The following is a 24,392-nucleotide window of genomic DNA, read 5'->3' as shown; positions in this document are numbered from 1 at the left end:
ATCAGTCCAATTTATGTTGTATTATCTGGTGTTGTTTTTGTTTGTTTGTTTGTTTTTGGTTTTGTTTTTGTAGGTAACATAAAAGCATGAAGTCAGAGTAAACTCTTCATCATGTGTTCCAGGTAACTCCACAGAAATGCACTTGGGCCCAGCCTCTGCTCTGCATCGGATGGGATCATCCAGCAACACCGAGTGCATACAGATCTGCCATTAATGGTCGCAACATCCTGCGTGTATTTGCTGCCCTCGTCAAAGCAGTGCTGACAAAAATGTCCGCAGCCTACACCCCAGCAAAAGGGTGCACGCACCGGTGTCCTGGTTGGTGCTGGTGCCAGAGGGATGGTCGCAATCCAGTTCAGCAGAAAAATGAACTGGTACACATTTGCTACAGAAGGACATGACAAAACTGCATCTTAATATATGTGATTAACTGCGATTTTAATATATGTTAATGGATGTATACATGATTTCTTTTTCCAAAGCTTTTGTTCTCATGGTCAGACTGTGGCGCAGCACTGTTTGAGGTCACTCTCCATGCAGGATGTGCATGGATATTTTGCATTTAAAATATATATTTAGATCAATGGAGAAAAAAAAAAAAAAAAGATAATATGTACCTTGTGGATAAAAGCATCTATCTTGGAGCTGAGCATGCTTCAGGTCAGCAGGCTGACATCACATGTTAAGTTTATGATCTATTTTTTTTAGTTGTTTTTGTTATGCCTCTGCAGAGAGTTTCAAACTCCCCACAGAGCAGATCCTTGGCCTCTCTGTCCCTGCCTGGTTAGTGATTTGGGCTCTGACAGGACTTCAGCAGCAGGTACCGCTCAGCCAAAATCCAAGCAGGGAAGCAGCACTTTGCAGACAGAGTGTATCTGAGAGGCTGTTCAAGCACTCTCCAGGGCAGGCCTGCCTCCTCTCCCAGGTAATTTTAGCGCCTATGGCACCACACCCCACTTGGAAGGCAAGGATGTCAAACAGGTTGGCTTTCCCTCAGGGGAGCGGGTGGAGTAAGCGCGCGCTGGCTCCCTTCTCACTGGCTCCCCTGCTCTCCGCCTTTGCCGCCTGGGCGATAAATGCGTTTCTTAGAGGGCAGGTGGCACCTACGGTGCTGCGCGTGGCTTTGTCAGCGTGGGGCCGTCTGTTTTTTTTACCTGTCCTGCATCAGACTCAGTCCCTCGGTGAGGGACATCTCTCTGTTCCACAGTGCTTGAGTGGGATGGTGAGTGACCTTGTTGGACAGAGCCCCTGATTAAAAGCGTCCCCTCAAAGCTTTGCACTGCCAACATCTATCGTCATCGCCTGGAAAAAATCAGTGCAATCAGAGCACCGCATAGAAGACCATGGGGAAATTCAGAAGAATCCTTCTCTTGTGTCTTGGCTTTCTTCTAGTCCACGTAAGAGGTAAGTGACCTTTGCCTAGACTTATTTCTAGGGTGTGGTTATTAAAAACGAAAAACAAAACAACAGAAAGCTAAACCCCAGCCCCTCAACATCTACACTTGTTTATTTAGAAATACTCACTAGGGTTGTTGCTACTGTTTTGTGAGAAGCATTCGAGAATATTTAGGTAAGTAGTTCTGCAGTTTCTACAGAGATTGTCTTTTGTATGATCACTCAATGATCAGGCTGATTGGAGTTTATTATCATTCCTTATTTTCTACAGTGTTGTTCTCCTAAAATTATCCATAAGCTTGAACTTGAGTATATACTTTTTCTAATGGAAGCTGTAAAATGTTTCCAAAAAGGTCCATAGCCAAACACTTACTTCATGTTTTTAGAGCTTTCCTTGGTTGTTTATATTTTGGAATATATTAGGTATATTGTAAAAACAAATGCTGCTGCAGTTTAAGATGTTCAGGCTTTAATACTGGTATTGTTTTATTAACCTTAGCCAACATATTCTTGAATATATAAAATCCAGACACAGGCATGCATATTTCTTTCTATGCAGGACTAATACAGAACTGAATACATTTTGTACATATATTCTGAAGAATGAATAGCAGTTGGGAAAAATGTAATCCTTTTGTATTGAGTGTTTGTTTTGAATTCTAAAGTAATTTTCTTTTAGCAAAACATTCTTTAAAAATTCTTTTTGATATCAAAACAAATAGGATTGTCCTTGTTTGCATCTGCCATGCAGTGTACTAGTAACATTTCCTTTGTCATATACGAGTACTACTGCAAATACTTTTAGAAGAATTTGACTGCAGGAAGAAGCCAATCATGAACCACTAGTTATAAAGTAGGTGCTGCTGCTCTTCCTCCTACCAGCCTGGTTTTAAACGGAGTTCCTGGGAGATCTTGCAATGATGAGCAGTGGGAAGAACCTTGCCTTTAATTAGAAATGGTTCCTGTAAATGTCCCTGAAAACACGGTGAATACTTTGATGATAAGATTCAGTGGTTGTTTCCACAGAATTAAAATAATTTTATTTTATTTTTTAAATGAGGAATTACTTGGAGGTCGTCTGCAAGTAATGTGTCACAGAAGCATCAGAGCAGCAGGAGAGCGATGGCCTGCCCCATAGTGTGTTGTGAACAGCGATGATTCACACTGTCTCTCATTACTGGCATGCAGTCTTTCTTGTTCTGGAGAGGTCTCATGCTGAATATTTATGCTTAAATAATCTGAGCATGTGCAATTTCCATATACTGCATCATGTTAATTACAAGGACAGTCAGGCTAACCGTTCTTACTTTACACATGTGCTAATTTAGAGACAGTTCAGGCCCTGCTTTGGGGAAGAAGTCATTGCTACAAGCTGCTGAGGGCTTTGGGCACAGTATCAAGCCTGTGGAAACTATTTCATCCACTTTTGAAAAGCAAAATTAATTACTTTAAGCCTATTGCAACAGCTACTGAATTTTATCATCAAAGTATTTACCACGTTCCAATGGACATTTACAGGAACCACCTCTCAGTCCTAGTCAAGACATCATATGAGGAACAGCTTGAGTATGCTAGTGAAAAGCTGTTCTAAGTCCTTATGGTAGGAAAGTCTATGGCATGATTCACCCAAATGGGTGCGTATACGTGCAGCCTTCACTCTGATCTAAGCTGTAAACCATCCGTGGGAGCCCCTAGAAACTGCCGTGCCACTATGGCCAGGCCGGATCATATCACTCCCCTTACGATCCAGAGCTTCCTTTTTGTCAGTCTGTATTCAGATAGTTGGCTGGACTGGCTTGATGCAGAAACATGGCATAACCAGGGACCACAGTGTTCAAAAAAGTGAGACCTGATATAGTTTAGAAACTTGCATGCTTACTGTGATCTTATGCGCTTTTACTCAAGCTCTTTTATCTTTTGTTATTTTCAAGCTTAAGCAAGTTACATGAGTTCTCCTACAAAAGCTGAGCTGCAACAGCTAATTGCCTGAGTTGCTTTTAGCCCAACCCAAATGAAAGAAACTTCACAGAAACGTCTTTCACTGAAGTTCACACTGATGTCACAGGTCAATTACGTCAATTACTATGGTTCAGCTGACCTGTGGTAAATACAGCTTCAGCTGTGTTTATACATCCCACTTAGGGCATGGAAAGATACAGCTTAGGACCTAGTCCCCCAGTAAGTGAGACTGTGGACCTCTTTGAGATATATCGAATGTCCCATTTGGGCAATACACTTCAGTTTTCACCGTGTGTGTACATGTCAGACAGGCAGTCTGATCTGAGGTCTACCTCCTGTATGAAGCTGAGACTCCTGCTCAGTCCTGACTGCTCAGAAATGCTCCTCGGGTTCCCAGTATAGGTACAATCCACATACCCATGTTCTTTAAGACCAACTGATAGGCCACGTTGTTAGTTAGTAATAAAGACAGTGCAAAGGCTGATGATGTTTAAGACAAGTTAAGTTTGCTCCATTGGATATTGTGCGCTACATAGGTAAAGGGAACAAAAATTATTGCTAGCCAGTAAAAAATGTACCACTGTCCAGCTAAGGTTTACTAAGATTTTTGACTCAAAACTAATTGTGATAATTATACAAGCACTTTGCAAGGAGAAAATTACAGACCTGTTTGGATTTCAGACACTATATGACTTAGTTTTATGAATAATGTAGTTTTCACTGGAGTTAAAAGAAAGAATGGGAGAGATGCAAAACCCAATCCTATTTATCTTCTTCTGTTCCATCAAGCTCCTGTCCTGACTGTAACTGTGTGAGGTCCCTGTGTACGTGCCGAGATGCTCACGGTATCACAGGGATATACCAGACAATGAATTCCCTTGTTGCTGAGTACCAAAACTATTTCACTCCCAATAGCAGAGCTGCTATCCTCTGTAGGCATGCCAGCACTGCCATCCCAGGGTGTGCCTGCAGTTTGATAGATAGCATACCTGAAGTGTTTGAAACACTAATATCAGCAGAGCTGTCGCAATGCCAAAGCTCAGGAAGAGCTAACAACCACAGTGTTTACTCAGCTTCTCTGGTTCGCTTTTCAAACACTGCTGCCACTTTGCAAGCCTGATAGAAGTGACCAAACTGCCTGTTTTCAGTCTGTATTTTTCCCTCATTTGCAGCAGCAACTGCCAATCTTTTTCGATCCCACTGAGGGCAATAAATTAATAAATGTCATAATTCTTTCAGGATCAAAAATCAGTAAAAGTATGCTTCCAGATTGTTTTGATCTTCACTTTTAACTTTAGAATCTTCCTTCTTTTCCACGTGGGGGCTAAAATCCTTGTTTGTTAATGGAAAATACTATATAAAATCTGCTCTGTAATACAATATCTCATGAAGCCAGATAGGCCATCCCAATTGAAAGAAATAACTTGAATGAGCTGTGAAAATATAATGATCTAACTTCCACTGTGTATGCTTTGTTTGACCTCAATGGATTTTGGAATTCCTGAGGAATCTATTAAAAAATCTGGAGCAACAATGCTCCAGATTAAATGAAAACAACAGCCAGAAAATGTGCTAAAATTAGCAGACAAAATAAAGCAAAGTCCCTTCTTGTGTCCAAGGTCTTACAGCAGTGGAGAAACCAGGCATACACTCCTCACACAGCCTTGAGTTAGCAGCCACAACCCGCCCGCTCCTCCTCGGATCACAATCTACGTTGCAGCAAAACTGCGACTGCTCCTTGCAGGTTGGCATTTGCAAGAGGCGGAAATTGAGATACGAGACAGATATTTCCATTCACAAAGATTGTGCAGACCAGCTTGTTTCCTGAGCATGGTGGTATTAAAGAGAAGGCTGGCCCTTCTCTTTTAAATCCAGCCCAGGTCTGCAGAGTGTTCTGCATGCCAGGAGTCTTGGCCTCTGTTCCCTCTGAGGGCTCTGCTGCCCGATCCTCTCTCAATTCCCCTGCTTTTGAAGTTCAGATGCCAACTAATGCTCCATCTCTGTTTGCCCAGGGTCATTCACAGAGGCTTCTCTGTGCATTCCAGTGGCTACTTCATCTCTGTGAAGGGGTTTTAATTGTTTCTCTCATTTAGTCCAAATGAGAGGAGGGGCTCTTGAGACTCAGCAGGCACTTTGTTGCTGGACAGACCTGCTTGCTGACCTCCAGCAACTCTTTTCAGCCCTGTTGTTTTAAAGAAAACACATTGTTAATGGCATGAAATAAAGAGGTTGTAGGCCTAACTTCTTTGCTGTCTTGCATCTTGAAAGCACAAGCAGGGAATGTGTATGAAACACCCTGGCCACCCACTTTGACTTGGCAGTGCTACTAACCCCCTGGGACCCATATGAAGATGGCGTACTGTGACTTCAGGAATACAGGGATAGCTACACAATGGAATTTCTAATAATAATAATAATAATAATAATAAAATAAAAAGTAAATTCGTTTGTTGTTAGTTATGGAATAACACTACCAAGATTTGTGCCATCCGGCCTGATGAAGAGATAAAGGTAGTACACGAACTCTCGTACTGCCGTGGTGATGCAGGTGGGATGAGAAGACACTCTGTGACAAACAGAAGAAATAAGTCCTGGCATCTCCCCGACTTCCTGCATTATCTTTAGCCTTCAGCACCCCCTGATGTCTCTAAACTACCACCGAGGGAATGTGAGGATTAGCCAGTGGGTGCTGAGCCAGTGCCTTGTCACCCTGAGAGCCAAACACAGCAGTTGCTTGTGCCACACCACAGAGTTTCGGTAGGAACGCTCATACAGGCCTCTCTTTGGGACCACCTCCTTGAGCAGCTCTCATGAAACGTGACTGTGGTTAACACTTGAAACAAATGGCCGAAATGGGCTGGCAGCTTCAAGAACCACGCATGTACAGCAAGACACTTTGGCTGAACAGCCCATGCCATGACATAGGCTCCACTTCCCCATGACACAAGGCTGAAAATCTCAGTTTCCATGTTCTGCTTCCATAAGATGCAGAGGCATATAGCGCTGCTTCATTGGAGTTACCAAATTCTTTGCTCTGCCTGTAATTTTACAGGACAAACCAGCTTCTTCTGCACTCACTCTGAAGCAAAATACAGAAAATTATATATATATTAGATTTTATGTATGCAGGGTGCATCACATCATAAAGAACAGTAGCTACCTTTGAACAGCTGCTACTTGTCCACGGAAAGGAAACACTATAAAAATAGAAGTTATTATTTAGTGTTTGATGAGACCATGCTGCCCAGATCTAAAGGAGTACTGCCAGTCTTGCTTTATTAATATATCTTATTTGCTGGTAATTATTTAAATGTGTTTTTGTATGAATAAGTGAGAGAGACTTTTAATTTCCCTTGAATTCAAAACATAAACAGAAGTGGCCTAGCAAAACACATGAAACCAATAATCAGGTCCATATGTTGTGGTTTATAGACTGGAACTTGGATCTAAATTACAGTTTTTAAAGCATGCTCATTTTCCACCACGCCATCAAGGGGCTGAAATGGCAATCATTTTGTGTGGAATGAAAGGGCCATGGTGGAAAAGAAAAGCTACAGTAACCTCATCAGGAAATGTGGATCATGAGAGTACTACATCAAAGAAACAGTACTCACTCAATGAAATTTTGTCCAAAGTGTCCACTCTGGGGCGTAAACCTTTATATTATTCCACAACTTTTCTTATATGAGTAATTTCCTTTAAACAAACCAAATTACTTCCTGAGTAAAGCTGGACCAGTAAACGGGGATGTTCTGAACCACAGATTTGGGAGAATACATACTATTTTCTCATTACGGGGAAAATATGTATCATGATTGTATAATAATCAGAAATGATCTGTACAAGGAATAACTTACCATTTCTGCTAAACAGAACATAAGTCCCATGAGTGAGTTAGATAACATACTGTTCCTCTTCAGATTTTTTTTGCACTTGTGAGTCATTCATTTCTTCCTCAGTCTCTGCCAGCTTCATAATCTTTCAAGTTCATTGTATTTGCAGAACAATTCTTATTTAATTATGTTGAAGAAACCTTTTTTTCCTTGCTTTTAAATAATGTGAAATCAACTTATTTTCTCTTTCTAGCTAGCTCACAACTATTTATTATTTTTTTTGCTTTCTAGTTTATTTGTAACACAGTTAATCTTATCCCATTCTTATGACTGCTATCAATGCACTGAAAGGCCATTAATTTAATCATCTCCATGAGAAAAAGAATTTATCTAACATGTATATGCACATTGAAGATGTATGTCCATACAAATGCTTATGCACATATAAACATATTTTCTCATGTATGTATGATTCATTTTTATTACTAGACTATATGTATTAAATGCCTGATAAGTTCATTTAATTTGACCTATAACCTGACTGTCATTTAACAATATTTATGTTGTCTTGGTTAAATGTGTGTCATTTTAAGGCCACGAGTTTTGTTCATATGGATGCAATGCAGGACTGAGCCTACTTACCTAGTTTCAGAATTGCGGATTGATGCCATGGTAGGCTTTTGACAGAAAAAAAATTGACTACAGTCATAGTGACCGACAGGCAATATTGACCTGCAAGAACCTGGCCTTGCTCCGTGTATACTCTCCTCAGTCTGTGGGAACTCTGACTCTTGAGATCAATCAGTTACACAGCTAAAGGACAGTGGATCTGTTTAATATTTAGGTTGCAAATTCAATCATAGGCAAGAAAATGCTGCTGTCTGGAATTTAGTCACTTGGATCACACTTTCAAAAAACTAATATGGACAAAAGTTAATGAATATTAAGTGTGTGTCTGCCTGAGGACATGATTTTGCAAGGCAGTGACTGCCTTGGTGGGCTAAGGTGACCTGAGCTCCATATTGCTTTAGCAAGATCTGCCTTATATTCAAGGGAACTTAGTAAAAGCTGCCTCGCTATCTCTGTGGCAAAGAGCAATCATAACAACATCTAGAGTAGAGCAAGTGGACTGACAGTGATTTTATATCACCAGCCTTTCACACATTGTACTAAAAAGATTGGCATAAAGTATGGGCAGTAGTGAAAGCAAGTGGCCTGCCTGAAAGAATCATGCCTGTAAAAATGAATGTAGTAACTCTGCAGTTTGAGTGATCGTGTTTTGATCCTTGCCTTTATGGAGTCCATTCTCACCTGCGTGGCTGTCACAGGGAAGTCTAGTGGTAGCAATTTAAGCGAGGTCTACACTTGAGACTTCTGCTGGCACAGCTCCATGTGTTTTGTGGAGATGAGGGAATTATGTTCCAAATACTCCTGAAAGTGCCAGCAAAAGTCCTGCTGTTAGTATAGTTCATTGTGTTTGAGCAGCTCATATAAACATCATTAAAACTTCTCCTTTCTCAATACAAATTGTATATCCATCTGGAAGTTTTGCTTTCTTGGCTTAGCATTTCCTGATTTGCAAATAAGGACTGTTCAGTGGTGTCAAGTAGGAGTGTATAAGCATTTTCTAAAATAATACGTCAAGAATAATTGTGGACCACCCAACAAAAAACAGTATTACATTTTTTTTCTCAGAACAAACAGGGATACTCCCAGAAGAAAGGCTAGAAATGATGCCAAGAAATAGCATATTAGCATATTCTGAGATAGCATATTCTGAGATAGCACATCCTGCGTAACTAATTTTTTTCATAACTTCATCCATGTTAAAAAAAAAAAAAAAAAAAAGTCCAAAGCAATAAAAATGTTTTCTCCCTAATGAAATGTCTTTCATTTTCATCAGTAAATTTCCAGCTGTTTCCATCATGGAATCTGGTCCAAAAAGGCCATTTATATAGGTGAAAAACAAATTTCTTTTGGCCTGTTTGTTCTGTGAAGAAGCTTATCTAATTAATTTCCGATGTCATTTATCTTCGGAGTTCCTGAAGTGACTGCAGTTCCTATTGAGCTAAATATTCTCTGAGTCTCTAATGTGTTTTTGTTTTTAGACCCACCATTTTGCGGATGAAATCTGGGCTGTTCAGCTATTTAACCATCTGTTATCCTCCAAAATTAGATTCCTAAAATGTCTAGGTGCAGCCTCAGAAATGGTAATGAGTACTTAAAATTCTGCTCCACAAATTTTTTCTCCTTGCAGACATTTCATGTTATTATTGGAGGATGTCAGGATGGAAGTCCATGCAATCTTTTCAGTTTATTGGAATATCATTTACTATGCTACACAGATGTCCAAATACTGCCCATCTGTCAAGGCTTATATTTACACAGCCAGAGAGACTTCAGTGTAGATTCTTTTCTTACTCGCAGTCATCCTGTGTTGTTGTCTGTTTCTTATTATTATTTATCATCAGAAATAATTAAAAAATCAATCTGAATAATTTCTGCAGGAGATTCTCAGGCTTCTTTTCTTCTCTTCTTAAAATTCTGTCAGTCTTCTATTTCTTCCTTGCTGTCTCAAAACAACACCTCTGGTCTTTTCCCACCTTTTTGGAGCACGCATACGAACAGGGAAACCTAGTTGTTCTCCAGGAGAAGGGCAGATGCTAGTTTCAGTATGCTGTTTTGCTTTGTTCTTCAACTGGTTCTCACGCAGTTGAAAGCATCTACATCATTTTGGCTTAATTCCACCATCTCTTTTGATCTGAGACCTCCATTCTTTATTTTTCTTTCTTTCTCCTAACTTCCATGAAGTATAATAGCCAGAAGTTTCCCATAGTCTTCATTCAGAAGATTATTTTTTCAGGTTCTCCTTACAGCATTAGGACCTCAGTAGATGCTTTCTGTATCCTTAGTTCCTGCGTGTCAGGACCTGTAACAAAGGATCTGGTTTGGCCAACAGCTTTTTGGTCTTCCAAAACTATTTCTGATGACTCACTCTGATGAGAAGTGGTTTGAGCCCTGTTGGCATTCCCCTGCAGCAGGGCTCAGATCAGACAGCTTCCTTCAGGTCTCAGGACGCTGATTATGAATGAAGGTTTGTCCAGAGGGTAAAACCAAAGGACACTCAAACTGAACTCTTATTGCTGTATTGCTGGCACAAAAAAAAAAAAAAAAAAAAATGGTTTGACCATGTAGGTCTTAAGAGCACTCGGGATGGCAGGACTGGGGTGACGTGGCTGGGCTGAGGTCAAGCACGGACGTCGGCCTGTGTGCAGGGGCCTGCCCCATGGCCTGCAGGTCCCATGGCAGGGCAGTGGAGTGGCACGGCTGTGGCAGCCCACGGGCAGGCCCAGGGCCAGCAAGGGGCAGTCATGCTTCAGGACTCCGGCAGGGAATGTTGTCAGAGGAAGCCACTTGATATATTTATGCATTTAATGGATTCATATAAAAATAATAACCTGTCAGGGCATTAGGGTGTTATCCATTTAAAGGCCCAGCCAGCTAGGTTGGCTGAGAGGCCAGGGCAGGGGAAAGGGACACTCCACAGCCAGCTCAAGCAATAAGACAGAAAACGGTACTCTAAAAACTTTAGCGGGATAGCCTTATGTTGTTATCTGCTTTTCCTTTTCAAACACGGGTTTGTCATGTTGTTTTATAGAGAAAGTTTTGCTCCAGAGGCCACTCGCTCTTTAGCATTCCAGCCTCGTTTTATCTCTTCTGTCAGACACTAGCTATAATTACGTTCACAGACTTACGTTAAAATCCTCACGGGAATCAAAATGGTTTCACCTTATACTCCCGTGCTGCTTTCTATTTGAGGATCACACAGTGTTTTATCGCTGATAATTAATCTTTCCAGGAGCTCTTTGACACAGACGCGCTGTTACTGAAGAGCAGTAATTAATGTGGGGAACGCCATGCAGCCTGCCAGCACCCGCAGAGCAGCGATCGACACCGAGCGCTGCTGCTCCAGGGCGGCTGTGACAGCCTCCGTCTGCTCCTCAGTTTCCCTGCTTGAACAACGACACTTTTCTTGCTGTGAGGCATTCAAGACCTATCAAGAAAAACACTTTAGTCGAGGGCTAGGTACTGAGCCTTTCAGGCAGGCTAATAAAGAGACGCAGATCAAGAGACTTGCTTGACAAACACGGTAAAGCACACCTGCTTAGGAAAGCCATGGCGCATGGTGGCTTTCTGTGGACTTGTGCCTGCTGAGCTTTGATTTGGCATACAAACACAGGAACGATGGAGTTTCAGTCCACATGAGGACTAACAGATACTTTCTCTGCAAAGAGGTGAGTCATGAAGGCTATGTATTAAAAGGACAGTAGCAGACTGCAGAGAGTGGAATGAAAATCTCGGATGAATACCTGTGTTTGCTCAGTTCAAAGTTGTATGCTCTGCTTTATATATATTGAATATTTTCCAGTTTTATTTACCTGCTAACTTTGAAGGGCAGGATACTCATCATTTTCCTGCTGTAACATTTCATGACATCATTGTCACCTGAGACAGAACATGAAGGGTTCTTTTCTCCCTTTTCCTGTTTTTCTAAGGTACAGTGGAAACTAAATTAGGTAAACACATCTTTATATGTCAGTGCTGGCATATGTTACAGGAAAAAAAAAAAAGTTGGTTCAGGTGACAAGCAATCTCAAGGCAGGTGTGCCAGGAAAGCTGATCTCTAAAACTGAGCTTCAGAGCTTCATAGCTTTGGCTGAGCGTGGTCATTCAGGTCTACCTGGGGCAGGGACAGGGCTGTCAGCTTGCTCTACACCAGCTCCTGTTTGGATTTTCCTTTGCCTCTGAGCAGTGTTCTGGCTTTGTCTAGAGCCCTCAGAGGTCTTGGACGCCTGCCTGCTGATGTTCTCTGCTTTCTTCTAGGTCAACGTGACTTTGATTTAGCTGATGCTCTTGATCACCCGGGTAGGTAAATCTGCTATCTTTATTTTCCTATAGCATTTAGATCTAATAATAAATCTTAAGTCTGTTCTCTATTTGTTAAGAACTGGAACACAAAGTAGCTAGTACTTAAAAGTCTACAGGTCAGGGTAGTGCTAGGTTTTTAACTTACATACAACTGGAAAATGCTGCTTTTTTCTGTTTGCTTTTCTTGTTTGTTTGTTTTAAACAAATCAATATTTTTGTCATAAAATTAAATTTTTCTTTAAAACAAAGTGATTATGGCTTTGGAAATATATTCCTTACTTTTCAGTTTCTGCCACGATGCACAAAGATTTATTGAATGCAGATCTCTAGCTTTCCAGATACTTTTTTTGTGATAAGTTGAACAATTTTAAGACTTCTTTTTTTTTTTTTTTTTTTTTTTGGTATGTCACGGGGTCCCACAGACGATATAATTACCAGGAAGCCTACAGTGATCAGAAGACCAACACGGCCTCTGCTGAGTGAGTAATACAGACAACGAATGGGTCATAACCAATCGGTTCCAATATGTAGAAACTGTCTCCCATGAAATTTTTTATTATATTTGCTAATGTGCCATAGCTGGGTTAATCTGTGTGAATACTAGCTGTCTTCTATATATAAAGTAAGAATTTTTTTGACAATTATCAATTACTTCTAGTAAGGCTTTAAAGCATGATTGGCCACAGATAACATTTTATTTCCTGAAGATCCTCAATGCTTTTCCACCCTGGGGAGTATAAAAATGAGTAACTGTAGCTAAAAATGGGTAATTGTTCTACTTTTTTGCATTATCTCTTCTTTTAGCACAAATGTTCATAATGCTTAATAACAGACTTGAGTATTACCTAGCATTGATTGCTACAGTGACCTGTGTCAGAAAGGAAGAAAACTGGGAAGATCAGAGAGGACTGAAAGGTTTTAGCTGTAATTTTGAGGATGACAAATTATGACTCTCAATGAATACCTGTTGCTGTTGAAAAACCCCAATGCCAAACAACAATAAAAACACATGTATATTTATAACAGAATATTTTATGACAACACTGATATTTTACACCTAAATTACTAATAATTTAGACCTACTACTAATAATTTACACCTAAAAACACTGAAGGAAATTTCCGACTATCAAGCAAAATGTTTGAATTTGGAAATGCTGGATAACATTAGCCTACACAACAACCTTCAGTCTTTTCTTGGATAAATATTCACTAAATTTTAGGTACTTGAAAGTAGTTACATGTTCCACATGATGTTGGTTCACTCTTTGAACAAAGGGGGAAGTGTTTTGTGAATATGCTAGCTACTAAATCCTGCAATAGTTGCATTTTTCCTTCCCATTTGCTTTTGCAAAGAAAATCTTTGTTTAACCCAGACTAGAAGTGTCTGTTGCAATGTACTGTGAAGCCACTGTCCTCTACTTCACTAGCTGTCCTGCCTTCCTTTAAAGTAAGTGGGGAGAATTCATCCAGTCTAGGAACAGTTCACGTAATCCTAAATGTGGATTAGTTCTCAGCCTAACATAGACATTTTAAGTAGGTTACCTGAAGACCTGGAAGACTCTTTCCTCAGAGTTACCTTAAAGGTAACACAGGGAAGCCGAGTCAGAAGTCAATATCTGTGGTGATACTGCCCCAGTCAGGTGAGAGAAATTGAATTTTTAGGGACTCCTAAATCTGTTAGAGAGACAGCAGTGGGAGGATTGCCCTACCTGAATCAGCTCTGCTAATTCTTGGGAATGAAGAACTCCATATTTTCCAGACCATTTTGGAATCTCTCCCAGCACGAAAGAGAATTTCAGGGAGTTTAAAAGCAATTAAAACTAATAAGAAACAAGTGCTAAAGTAAATTACTGGATTTGGAAACATGCACAGAGATGATACAAAAGTATATGCTATCACTGCCTGATGTTTCATCTTAACTTTGGTGTTTCCTCTGTGTCTCGTTCAGCCAGTATCATAGAGAAGTGAGGCTGGCAGAGATGACAATTTTGGTAGAGCGTGGTACAGGCCATGTCCTCACTTCCCAAACAAGAACCTTTGCCTGAGTTGAAGCACTCCTGTGGGTAGCTCCCAACTAGCATAACAAAATTCAGTGGAAGGGAAAGGTGAAGTGTGGTTTTAAAACCTCTAGATACGTTGATTTTAGCCACTCACACTCATCCTGCTGTTAATTTGATTGTCATACGCTCAAACCCGCATACTCGGGAGCACCAAGATGTGTGTGTTCAAGTAGTCTGGTGAGCATCATGTGCAGCGTGGGACAAGGTACACCAGCTACTGAGCCCTTATCCTGTCTCTGTGGTTCTTTTTGATAAGTAATGACAAGCTGGTTTATGGGAAGATCTGTCATACCCTTCAGGAGTCACCCTGAAGGAAAGGTCCTTTGCTTCATAATCTTGCTTACTTCAGGCTCCCTGAACCTTAGGCTGGGTTGCTGTCCATTGTCTGGTTTTGCTTGTTTGAGGTATACAGACTCTGTCTCTAGTCTGCTTTTTGGGTGGGCTAACAGGAAAAGTAATGGTACGGCTGATAAGCTGCGACCTTTGGCTTTAGAGTGCCCTTCTGCTTTTCTCCTGCTGACAAGTTATCTCTGCTGTTGCTTTATTAGAGCTCAGGCTTGCTGGTTTTCACAGAAACAACACATTCTTCATTTTTACTGCAGGGAATGGTGACTTTTATAGTCTGTTCTTTTAACCTTTTGTTATGCTGTTTCTTCTTGTGCTTACACACACATTTCCACTCGTCCTTCATTCATACCAACCTCAACATTTCTCTAACAAATCTCCACATGAAGGCAACTAAGTGGAAGACTGCATTTTACCTGAATTCTTAATCTTGATAATAAATTGAATCCAATTTGCAATTTATTGCTTTGTACTGTATTAGCCTTTGACACATAGAGGTATTTTTGAAATGCAACTCTGCTGGCTAGACCCAGACAGTATTAACACCTGGCTTGACAAAAACAAACCTATTCACGTAGCAAGAATTTGATTGTTTTCCTTCCAAATTTCCTGGTGACATCAAAACATTTCAGAGAAGTTACAAAAATGTTTTATATATATTTATATATAATAAGACTAGACACTGTGCAAAAGCAACTTCCTTCTCCCTCTGGATGGAAAGAACACATGAAGGCAGACTTGTGCATCGTGGTGCATTATAAATAAAAAAGTGTATATATATTATATATGTATATTTGGCAATAATCATTATTATGAAAATCTGGGTAGATTTTGCTTTTTCTTCTGATTCTATCATTCCACCTTAACTAGGTGCAAGGGAGGGACAGTAATATATGTCTGCCTATAAGTCAGTGACCTTTGGGAGCTCACTGTCATTCCAAACACACCCTAAAATATCACCAACATACTCATATCCACACCTGAACATTGGAAATGGAATTCCTCTTGTTTGTGCATCTTATGCAGCTCATTGACAAACTGTTTATTTAATGGAAAATTCCATTCCAGGTTCTGTGAGACACATGCACAGTGCTGGGGAATGGTACCAGCCTGCTGATTCGTTGCATAATGTGCCTATGCAGACATTTAAGAGCATTTTAAAACTTTTATAGTTCACCCAAAGAAAAACAGACCTTAGACAGGTGCATAGATCACTTGAAGCACAATTTTTTCTTTCACCATGACCCTTACATAAATTAGTTAATTCAATTCTCTCTCCCTCAGTGGGTTTATTACTTCCCAGGATTTGTTCTTGAAATAGGTATTCAGATTTTGCAATGCAACAAATTACACCCAAGCCAAGCATGCACATACAAGTTTTAACTACAGACATAGATGTTAATGTTTTTTTTTTTTTTTTTTCTTTAAATATAAAATAAAATAATCAGATCCATTTTAATATTTTAATATAACTGATTTTATTTATGTATCTTGCACTAAAGATGTACCGATCTTGATTCCAATATAAGATTTATTATGAAGGATCAAATCCTTTGTATTTTGAGTTGAAAGTATGATATAATTTGTCTATTATTTTGTGGGCAAATATTAAATTCTGTAATTTTTTTCAAGAAAAGTGGAATATCTTATTTGAATTTGTGGGTATGACATGAAAAACAGTTCCTTGTCAAAAACTATTTTACATTTTCTGCTAAAAGCTAACATTTCATTTCCCTCAAGAACAGTATGTTGCTGACTTCTCTACATCTTCTTCCCTTTCATTTGTAGACAATGATCTGCATTTAGGAGATGCTTTTGGTGGAGGTGAGTACTTTCTTCTCTCAGATATATTTTGTTGTTGTTGTTGTTACTCTTTTTCTGAAGTCTGCCTAATTTGTACAAAAAAAAGTGGGGACAGTAGGATGGGCTGTGTCCAACTGCCAGCTATAGGAGCTTGCAGGCTGTCCAATTTGTATGGACAGAAGTCAGCTGTGCTTCACATCACCTCACCAGCCCACCACGGCTGTGGCTAAGGAGTGGCCATACTGCCCAGTCAGCCACGAGGGTGGCAGCCTCTGGTGGAAAGCTGAAGACAGAAGCAGATAATACCTGCAGTTCCTTCAGCTTCCAGAATGGAATCTGCTGAAGTTTAGAAATCAGCAGTAACAGTGAGGAGAGAGCTGTGAGCTTGTTTTAGCTCTGCTGACCACAAATCAGAAGTGCAGGAAGGAGTGGTTTAGAGATGAGCACTGATGGATATAATACAGTTTAGGCTTGAGGCAGTCAAGCTGTTGTAACCTGCTGTAACTTCCAGGTATTTCTATAACATCCAAACCTAATACAGGAAGTATTGACAATACTGTATTGAGCTGCATAAATATATCGCATCCAAGACATTGGAAATTTATGCACCACATTTTACCTCGGGTGTTTGAGGGTATATTAAGGACGTGAAGTACTCTATAAAGGTTCTTGCACACTGAAATAACTTACAGTGTAAGTAGCTTTAAATCAAGGCATAAAATTCCACTTGAATCAAGGCTACACAAAGGAAAAAAATATTTCCTAGACCATATCACAGAGCCTCTGAATTATGACTCCTGTTGCAGCTGTTTTAGTCATATTTCAGGCTTAGAGAATCATACCTTTTATTTTGTTCTTTCCCACTTCCATATTCTCCTCTGACATTTTATACCTGTGCTGAATGATGTTAGTCTGCACTTCATAGAGATGAATCTAATTTTGTTGATGAGTCCCATTTTTATGCTGTTGCTTCTTCCTGCTCATAGCAATTGTTCCATTCCTGCAAGTTTTTACTGACTATCTTTATGAGAGGATTTTTTTAGTATGTTGATTAAATTATTAATGAATGACTTAAGCATCTTCAGTAACAGCCACCTTCCCATTCCCTTGATTTATATTTCTTTAGTCCATTTACAGTTCATGTTTTTAATTGATATTCATATGTGGTACAACGGGATTAATATGTACCTCTATCAATAGCTGTGAGACATTATTTTCGTAGCAGCTATGACAGAATATGTCTAATATCTAATAACTGCTAATATCTTGTACTTAAGGAAGACTGAATAACTGCAGCATCATAATCGAATGAATAATGGGATTGGTAGTTTTCCACTTTGGTGTTGAGTCTTAGGTTGGTACACATGGTTCTGGAATAGGATAAGTCTCTTCTTCTATTAAATAGATTGAATTAGGCAAAGTCTGATTCAGAAAAGCTTTAAGAATGTGCCTAGAATCTATTGGCTGGAGTAGGCTGAATTCATGCTTAAAGCTGAGCACATCTCTAAATAATTTTCTGAATAAGAACATAAAAGTTACTCACAAACAGAAGCATTATGTTTAGCATCGAGACAAGAAGAAAACATGATAAAAGTGCATCTGCCATGCACTGTAGGTAAAAGAAAGATTTAAGGAGAGGGAGGGAAAATGTTATTTATTTCTGTGACCTAGCTTTGGTTTACCAGATGTAAATTTGCTGCCTGACTATGTGAGCAGTTAAATATGCTACTGACCTGGTTGGAAAAGGGACAGCAAGAGGGAGTCTACTCTGTGTATGCAGAGGAACAGCCCTGGGCATCCTATTTGAGTCAGACCTCGTTGCTCCAGCTCTTTGTGTGCAATTTGGAAACTGCTACTGCTAATCACATCCCTCTATGTCTAGCGCACCTCTTCCCATTACTTTGGCAGTAATTAAGACTAAATGCCAGCACAAAGTCCTAAGGAACATAGCTGAAATCCAAGTACATTTTGCACTGTTTAAGAGTAAAAATTCATCATGTATTTGTTGAATTCATCATATTTTAGATGAACTAAAGATGTAATGTAATGGTCTTAGAAATACCTGCTGAGGGCACAGAGATAACCTGTTGCCTCCTGCCCAGCCCGGAGCACCAGCTGCTCTCTTGGCTATGCGTAACCGCACCGCTGACACCTACGGTAGCATACTGTTCTTTCCAGCTGTCAGCACTGATTAACATTAGGACATGCCAGAAATACATGAAATATTTTCATTGGACATTTTTTGAGTTCTGTTGTTTCAGTTTTGAAAAATTTCCTTTCCATTTTCTAATTAGCTTTAGTAGCTAGTTATCGTTGATACATGCCTTGAGACGTTTTAACTAGTGACGAGGTCCTTTTCTAAATTCACCAGAGGACAAATGAGCAATAGGCACAAAATCCCAGTTTATTACACTCTTCATTTACAGCTCTCAGTTCTGTTTGTCCAACCATCTAATTGTTTACTATCAATAGGTGACATCCCAAGACAACCTTTATACCCACCTCTTCCACCGCGACCAGGAAGCCACAGTAATTCTGGTAAGAATATTTTCTCCTAAGAAAATCTACCACTGAGCTGTTTGAAGCAGATATGTTGAATAGATTACTTTCTTATTCTTTCTTTATACATAATTTTTATCATCCCTTCCGTCTATTTGCCTTTTTTTATCACTGCTCCTGACCCAGTGTTTGGAAAGATTTTCTGAGCTTTTGTGATGGCACCATAAAGCTTTTCTGCCTGCCCCAAATGTAGGATGTTGAATCCTAAGTGGCAGGAGACTAATACTTACCTTGTTTGTCCTTTCATTATGAATATGCACACACTGAACCATGCTAAGGTTCAACTGACATCTGTTGACATGGAGTGCATAACCCTATGTACAAATCCATGCCGAGATATGGATGTGAGATGGCTCTGGGGCATACAAAAGGTGGGATTGGGGAGATGGATTTAAGCCTATATTGCTTTGAATGTAGTCCCAGACACCCTCTAAATACAGTGGAAGTGGTACATCAATCCTAGCCACTACCATGCACCCCATATTTACTTCTGGTATGATTGTGGTGACCTGTGGACATGCCCTTCCTGAGTCTTGCCTAGAAGGGACCCACTGACTTCCCACTGCAGGAGCTGCTGGGATTTGAGTCCAAACTTTGGGTTCCTAAATACAACACTTATTTACAAACATGCATGTCTTCATGCTCAGAATGGGTAGCCAAAAACAGTTTTCATTATCCAGCTTCTGGGTGAATGTGAATGGGTGACTATTTGTACAAGGCACCTGGCCCACTGCCATGTAGCAGATGGGATTTCAAAGGTCCCTCACCTTTCCCCAGAACAGTAGAAAAGAGCTGAAGGAATTACCACTGTTCAGATATTTTTCCAACAGAAATTCTAATTTTTATCTTGCAGGAGGTTTTAATGACTTAGATCTCGTTGACGGGAAGCCCTTACCACCGCACATAGCAGGTAGTATTTATTTGCCAATTCTCCTTGCAGTTTTTTCCTAATATTTATAATTAAGAGCTGGCTGGTTTTGCTTTAGCAGGAATCTGTTTGTCGCCGACAGTGTAGCACAAGACTCTGCTATTTTTATTTAGATTAGCCACATTTCTCAACAAACCATGGCTTTGAGCGTGAAGCTCTAGATCTTTTGAAACAAATCCCTAAATGCCCTGCAGGGCTAAGCCAGCACCTTGCAAGATTAATCCCTTCAAATTCGGCTTGGATAGTCCCAAAGCAAGGGGCTTCTGCTGAGAACTGAAAGTAAATGCATCATGTCTGTATCTTGACATAAATCATTTGATTGTCTGGCAGTAGAGGATAATGAGAGTACAGTACTGGCCTTCTATTTCCTTTAAATCAGCTTGACGTAGACAGCTAAGGATTACCTTTTATATATATATATTCTTCAGATAATATTCTTCTTCGGAAATGAAGTGGCAGGAGGAGGGGAGGTTAATCCTCCTCCCAACACCAGTGCGAGGCAGGATTAGAATCAGAGCTCCTCTTTCACAGAGTCCCACTCTACCTTCCCAATTTCACGCTGAATGAAATCACACTTTGTTCTCAAAACATGATGAAAGATGTTTCTTGATGAAACTTCACCCTCTTTTCCAGGAGAAGAAGAGCATCATTTCAATCATGGTGGAAACACAGGTATAGTAAACAATGTATTCTACAATTTGTTCTAGTTCACCATAAAAAGTAGGAAAATGTTAGCTTTATTAGTACATATACTAAATCATCTGTATGACAGACACTGTTTTCATACTAGCTGTCATGTAACATAATTTCCAGTCTTCTGTTTAATTCTACTTAATAGATTTCCAATGTTTCACCAAACAATTCTCAAAGTTTTTCAAAATCATATCTTAGCAGGCAATATGCTTAAGTGATACTATTTCAGTGCCTCTGATTTTTTTTTCTCTCACTTTCTACAGATTCAGGATTAATAGCTGGAGTTACCTCTCCTATAATTTCTGCTTTTGTGATATTAGTTGTTGGATCAATAGCTGCCTACACAGCTTACAAGAACAACAAACTTTGTTTCAAACCACGTGGTAAGACAACATTGGTTTCCCACTTTCTGGGCTCATTTAGCACTGAAGTAGATGGGAATTTTTAAAAAAATAATAATAATTAAAAAAGCAGTGGGAGCAGAGATAGGTCAATAATGAGGGCATTTGAAAGTCTAATCCTAAACAATCTTGGTAGTCTGCAAGATATATTGATAATTAATATTGTTCATCAAGGACAAGCTACAGCACGCGGAAAGGAATAAAAGGAATTGTGCAACATGAAGTCTTTGCAGCCACAGAGGTGTCTGAGCGTTGTGGCCCTGAGCCCACAAATCAGCCTCAGTCGCCCAGATCAGCCTCACTTGGGACATAACCATACCCCCTATGGTCAGGGACCCCATTTCAGCTCAGACCTGGGTTTTCTGTCCTGTTCTGGTCTACATCTTCAGCGTGCCTGCCCCGGCCCTGGTCCTGGATTGCTGTTGGATTTCTCAGCTTGGCCTTGGGCTTGGCTGGTTGCCTTGTCTCTTCCTGAGGATCAGTGGATTGTCCATAGGACCCATTTGTCACCACCACCCCACTCTGCTCACTGCTGCTAGGTGCAGTGGGGTGGCACCCCGCTGGTCAAGCTATGGCCCAGGCTGCCCCATGAACATCCTTTTTGGGAACAGCCCCACTTAACTGCAATATAAGTCAATTTAAACTTCTAATTTTAGTTCTCTTTTCCATAATGGGACTAACAGCTAAGACATACTTATCACATGTTAAAAAGTCCACCAGGTTTTTAGGACATGAATGAAATGCAGGATGTGTACAGACAAGTTCCATAGGCATTTCTGGCAGATCCAGTATCTCCAGTATCTGGTGCTTCAGAAAGCCTCATCCAGAAGAGGTTTGCTAGACTGAGGGCTGCTCAGATGCCACAGGGAGCTGTGGAGGGGCCGGGTGCTCCTGGACAGTGTTACACAGAGGACATTCATCTGGATCCATGGGGAATGTCCTCAGCCACAGCAAGGCCTGCGGATGCCCTGAGGGTGGCTGGTCAGGGCCATTGAGGCCTGTTCATGCCCTGAGGGTCCTGTCACTTTTTTCCTCTGTTTCTGTAGCTGGGTTGTAACGGAGGCATGATGAGGCAATCAGTGACCCACCTGCCCTCTGAAAAGGGGAGTGAAATGGAGGAAAGGGAAAGGCTGCCCATACTTCTCTAGGGGTACAAGGTTCCCCCATGATGTCTCAAAAGGATGGAGGCAAAAAGAGCATGGAAAGCAGCTGATGTAGAACTGGCAAAGGATATCCGTAGCAGAAATGATGACTGTTCAATCTTCATTTTTTTTTAGGTGGGGCTACAGTATAAGCTACAGAGATGAAAACTGTCCGCTGATGACAGACTCCTTCGGTTGGCGATGTTCAGCCCACAGATCTGACGTATTTTTTTTTTTCTGCTTTATAATTCTGACAAAAATATCTTCCTCTGACGAGCGTTTTGTTGACACAATGCAATATTATTTGACCTGATGTTACTCTTACACCTTGAGCTTTACATCATCAAAGATGTACTTAAAATGTCCAGGAATAGTATTGCACTATCTGATGTGTATTCATAAATGCTGGACAAGTATTTTGATTCAGAAGTTATTTTAAATAACACAGAAATCAAGTTTAATATGAGCTTAAAATTTAATTTAAAGTTTTTGGCTTTGAACATTTGAGTTATGAACAACTTCTTTCTAAACTGGCCAAAATACTTAATCTTTCTGATAGAACAGAAACAAGGAAATTGCCATTTCCATTCATACATTTTGGATTTCTTCAGCATATTTCTGTATTGTCTGTAATGTTTAAGGAAAACTTGAAGTAGTATAAAGGATTAAGAATTTTAATGCTTTTATTTTGTATCTTATGAATTCTTACAAAGTAGAAAGAGCTATAGATGAAAAATTCATTCTTAATTTTGAAATACATCATGAAAAGAAAAGAAAAATACTTTGATGAACTACTGTTTAAAATAACAAAAATTATAGGAAGAGAAGTTGATTTTATTTATTTATTTATTATTGAAATGGTACTTAGCTCTTCTTGGGAACTAGAATCTGCCATAAGTTATGTTTATTGTATATCTGCCTGCTCTAGGAGCCTATGAAGGCAATCTGGCTTTTTGGTTTTTACTTTTTTTTTTTTTTTTTTTTTTTTTTAAGAACCATATTATTAATAATTTCTGTAAAGGAACACTATGTTCAAAGGTTTTGCAATCCTTTAGACCTGTCTGTGTCACTTTGTCGTATAAAATCTAAGTCACACCAACTTTTAAATTTCATACATATCCTATAGCAGAGACATGGTTGATATTTACAATTTCATTAGCAATGCTGTTTCATCTTTTCCCCTTCATTCCTGATCAACCTTACTGTGTTAACAAATATTGTTATGTAGACAAAGACTATCAACAAAAACTAATACTTTTCCAGTTTCTCTGTCTTCATGTAGCTAACTGAATCAAAATACTAGCAAATGAATGAAAAGTAGATGAAAAGCTGGCAAAACTAGTAGTTTACAGAAATAATTCTACAGTACAGATATTTTAGCTAACTTAAAAGCATAGAGGAAATCCATGTGTTTTGTCTTCATCTTATATGTGAAGGATGCTTTTTCTTACTAAAATTGCATATAGACTGCAAAAACATGATTTTGTGTTTGTTACATTGCTGAGAGAAAGATGTCATCTGAAAAAGTACACTTTTTGTAAAATAAAATACTATTTTGTCTACATTATACTTGAAATTGTTATGTTGCTGAGGACATTACCAAAATCTTTATTTTGATCCTAAAAGGAAGAAATTATAATGTACGTCAGTTTAAATACAGAAACACATTGACAACACACGAAGGAATGAGTAATTCTGTGGCAATCACTTTCAACTTATGAATCGTAACATATTTTAATATGGGTTTCAAGTAAACATCCTATTTCGTTAAAAATACATTTTTCCATGTTAATAATTATTAAAAAATAAGTTTTTTCCAGTTTGACATAAAGTTTTGATTAATGAAATGTTAAAACATTTTGTACTTTCAACATCAGCTGCTTGTTAACAATAAAAATATGTATTTCCTTCTTTCTCTTGAAAATTTTCAATAAACACATACTGTGTTTTACCCAAGATGATGTGAGGTTTGTTTGTTTTGTTTGTTACTTTATGGAATAAATGCTGGCTGATACCTTTTAAATCCATGTTGATCTGTAACCTACTAAAGACTTTAGGGGGGAAAAAAGAAACAGTTTAAGAATCTTTTTTTTCAGGATCAGTGTCCATAGAAGGATTTATAGGCATTATTAAGAGCATAACGATTTCTGCTTTTGAAATATTATTACAAGTGATTTAAATTTGTTCACTGTATTTCTAAACCAATTTCTTACTGAGTAGAAGTTGTTTTTGTTATTATTAGAGAAAAAGCAGATTTATTACAGAGAATTTGAGCAACTACCATGAACTTAGACAAAACCTTGACCAAATGTTCACCTTCTGAAGCTCTTTGGTCAAATGACA

At 39.3% G+C, this 24,392-nt stretch overlaps 1 protein-coding gene across 2 annotated transcripts in view; it reads left to right on the top strand.

Moving 5' to 3' along the window:
* Positions 1-645: 645 nt before the first annotated feature.
* The window catches only part of XG (Xg glycoprotein (Xg blood group)), a 28,210-nt gene continuing 4,463 nt past the window's right edge, over positions 646-24,392 (top strand). The window contains exons 1-9 of one of the 2 annotated variants that reach the window (XR_004746729.1): positions 646-1,404; positions 12,072-12,113; positions 12,539-12,595; positions 16,312-16,347; positions 18,799-18,864; positions 19,739-19,795; positions 20,447-20,485; positions 20,770-20,889; positions 22,185-23,858. Coding sequence is in view for 1 of the 2 variants with exons in the window: in XM_035312334.1 (XP_035168225.1) it covers positions 1,344-1,404; positions 12,072-12,113; positions 12,539-12,595; positions 16,312-16,347; positions 18,799-18,864; positions 19,739-19,795; positions 20,447-20,485; positions 20,770-20,889; positions 22,185-22,201 (495 nt within the window). In the remaining variant the exon portion in view is untranslated. Of the gene's footprint in view, positions 1,405-12,071; positions 12,114-12,538; positions 12,596-16,311; positions 16,348-18,798; positions 18,865-19,738; positions 19,796-20,446; positions 20,486-20,769; positions 20,890-22,184; positions 23,994-24,392 lie in introns of those variants that run through there. The other variant, XM_035312334.1, reaches the window with a different exon arrangement.

This window comes from Oxyura jamaicensis, chromosome 1, assembly GCF_011077185.1.
Source record: "Oxyura jamaicensis isolate SHBP4307 breed ruddy duck chromosome 1, BPBGC_Ojam_1.0, whole genome shotgun sequence".
Classification (NCBI taxonomy): Eukaryota; Metazoa; Chordata; class Aves; order Anseriformes; family Anatidae; genus Oxyura; species Oxyura jamaicensis.
The sequence above is the reverse complement of the archived record's forward strand: the minus strand, read 5'-3'. Positions and strand labels throughout refer to the sequence as shown.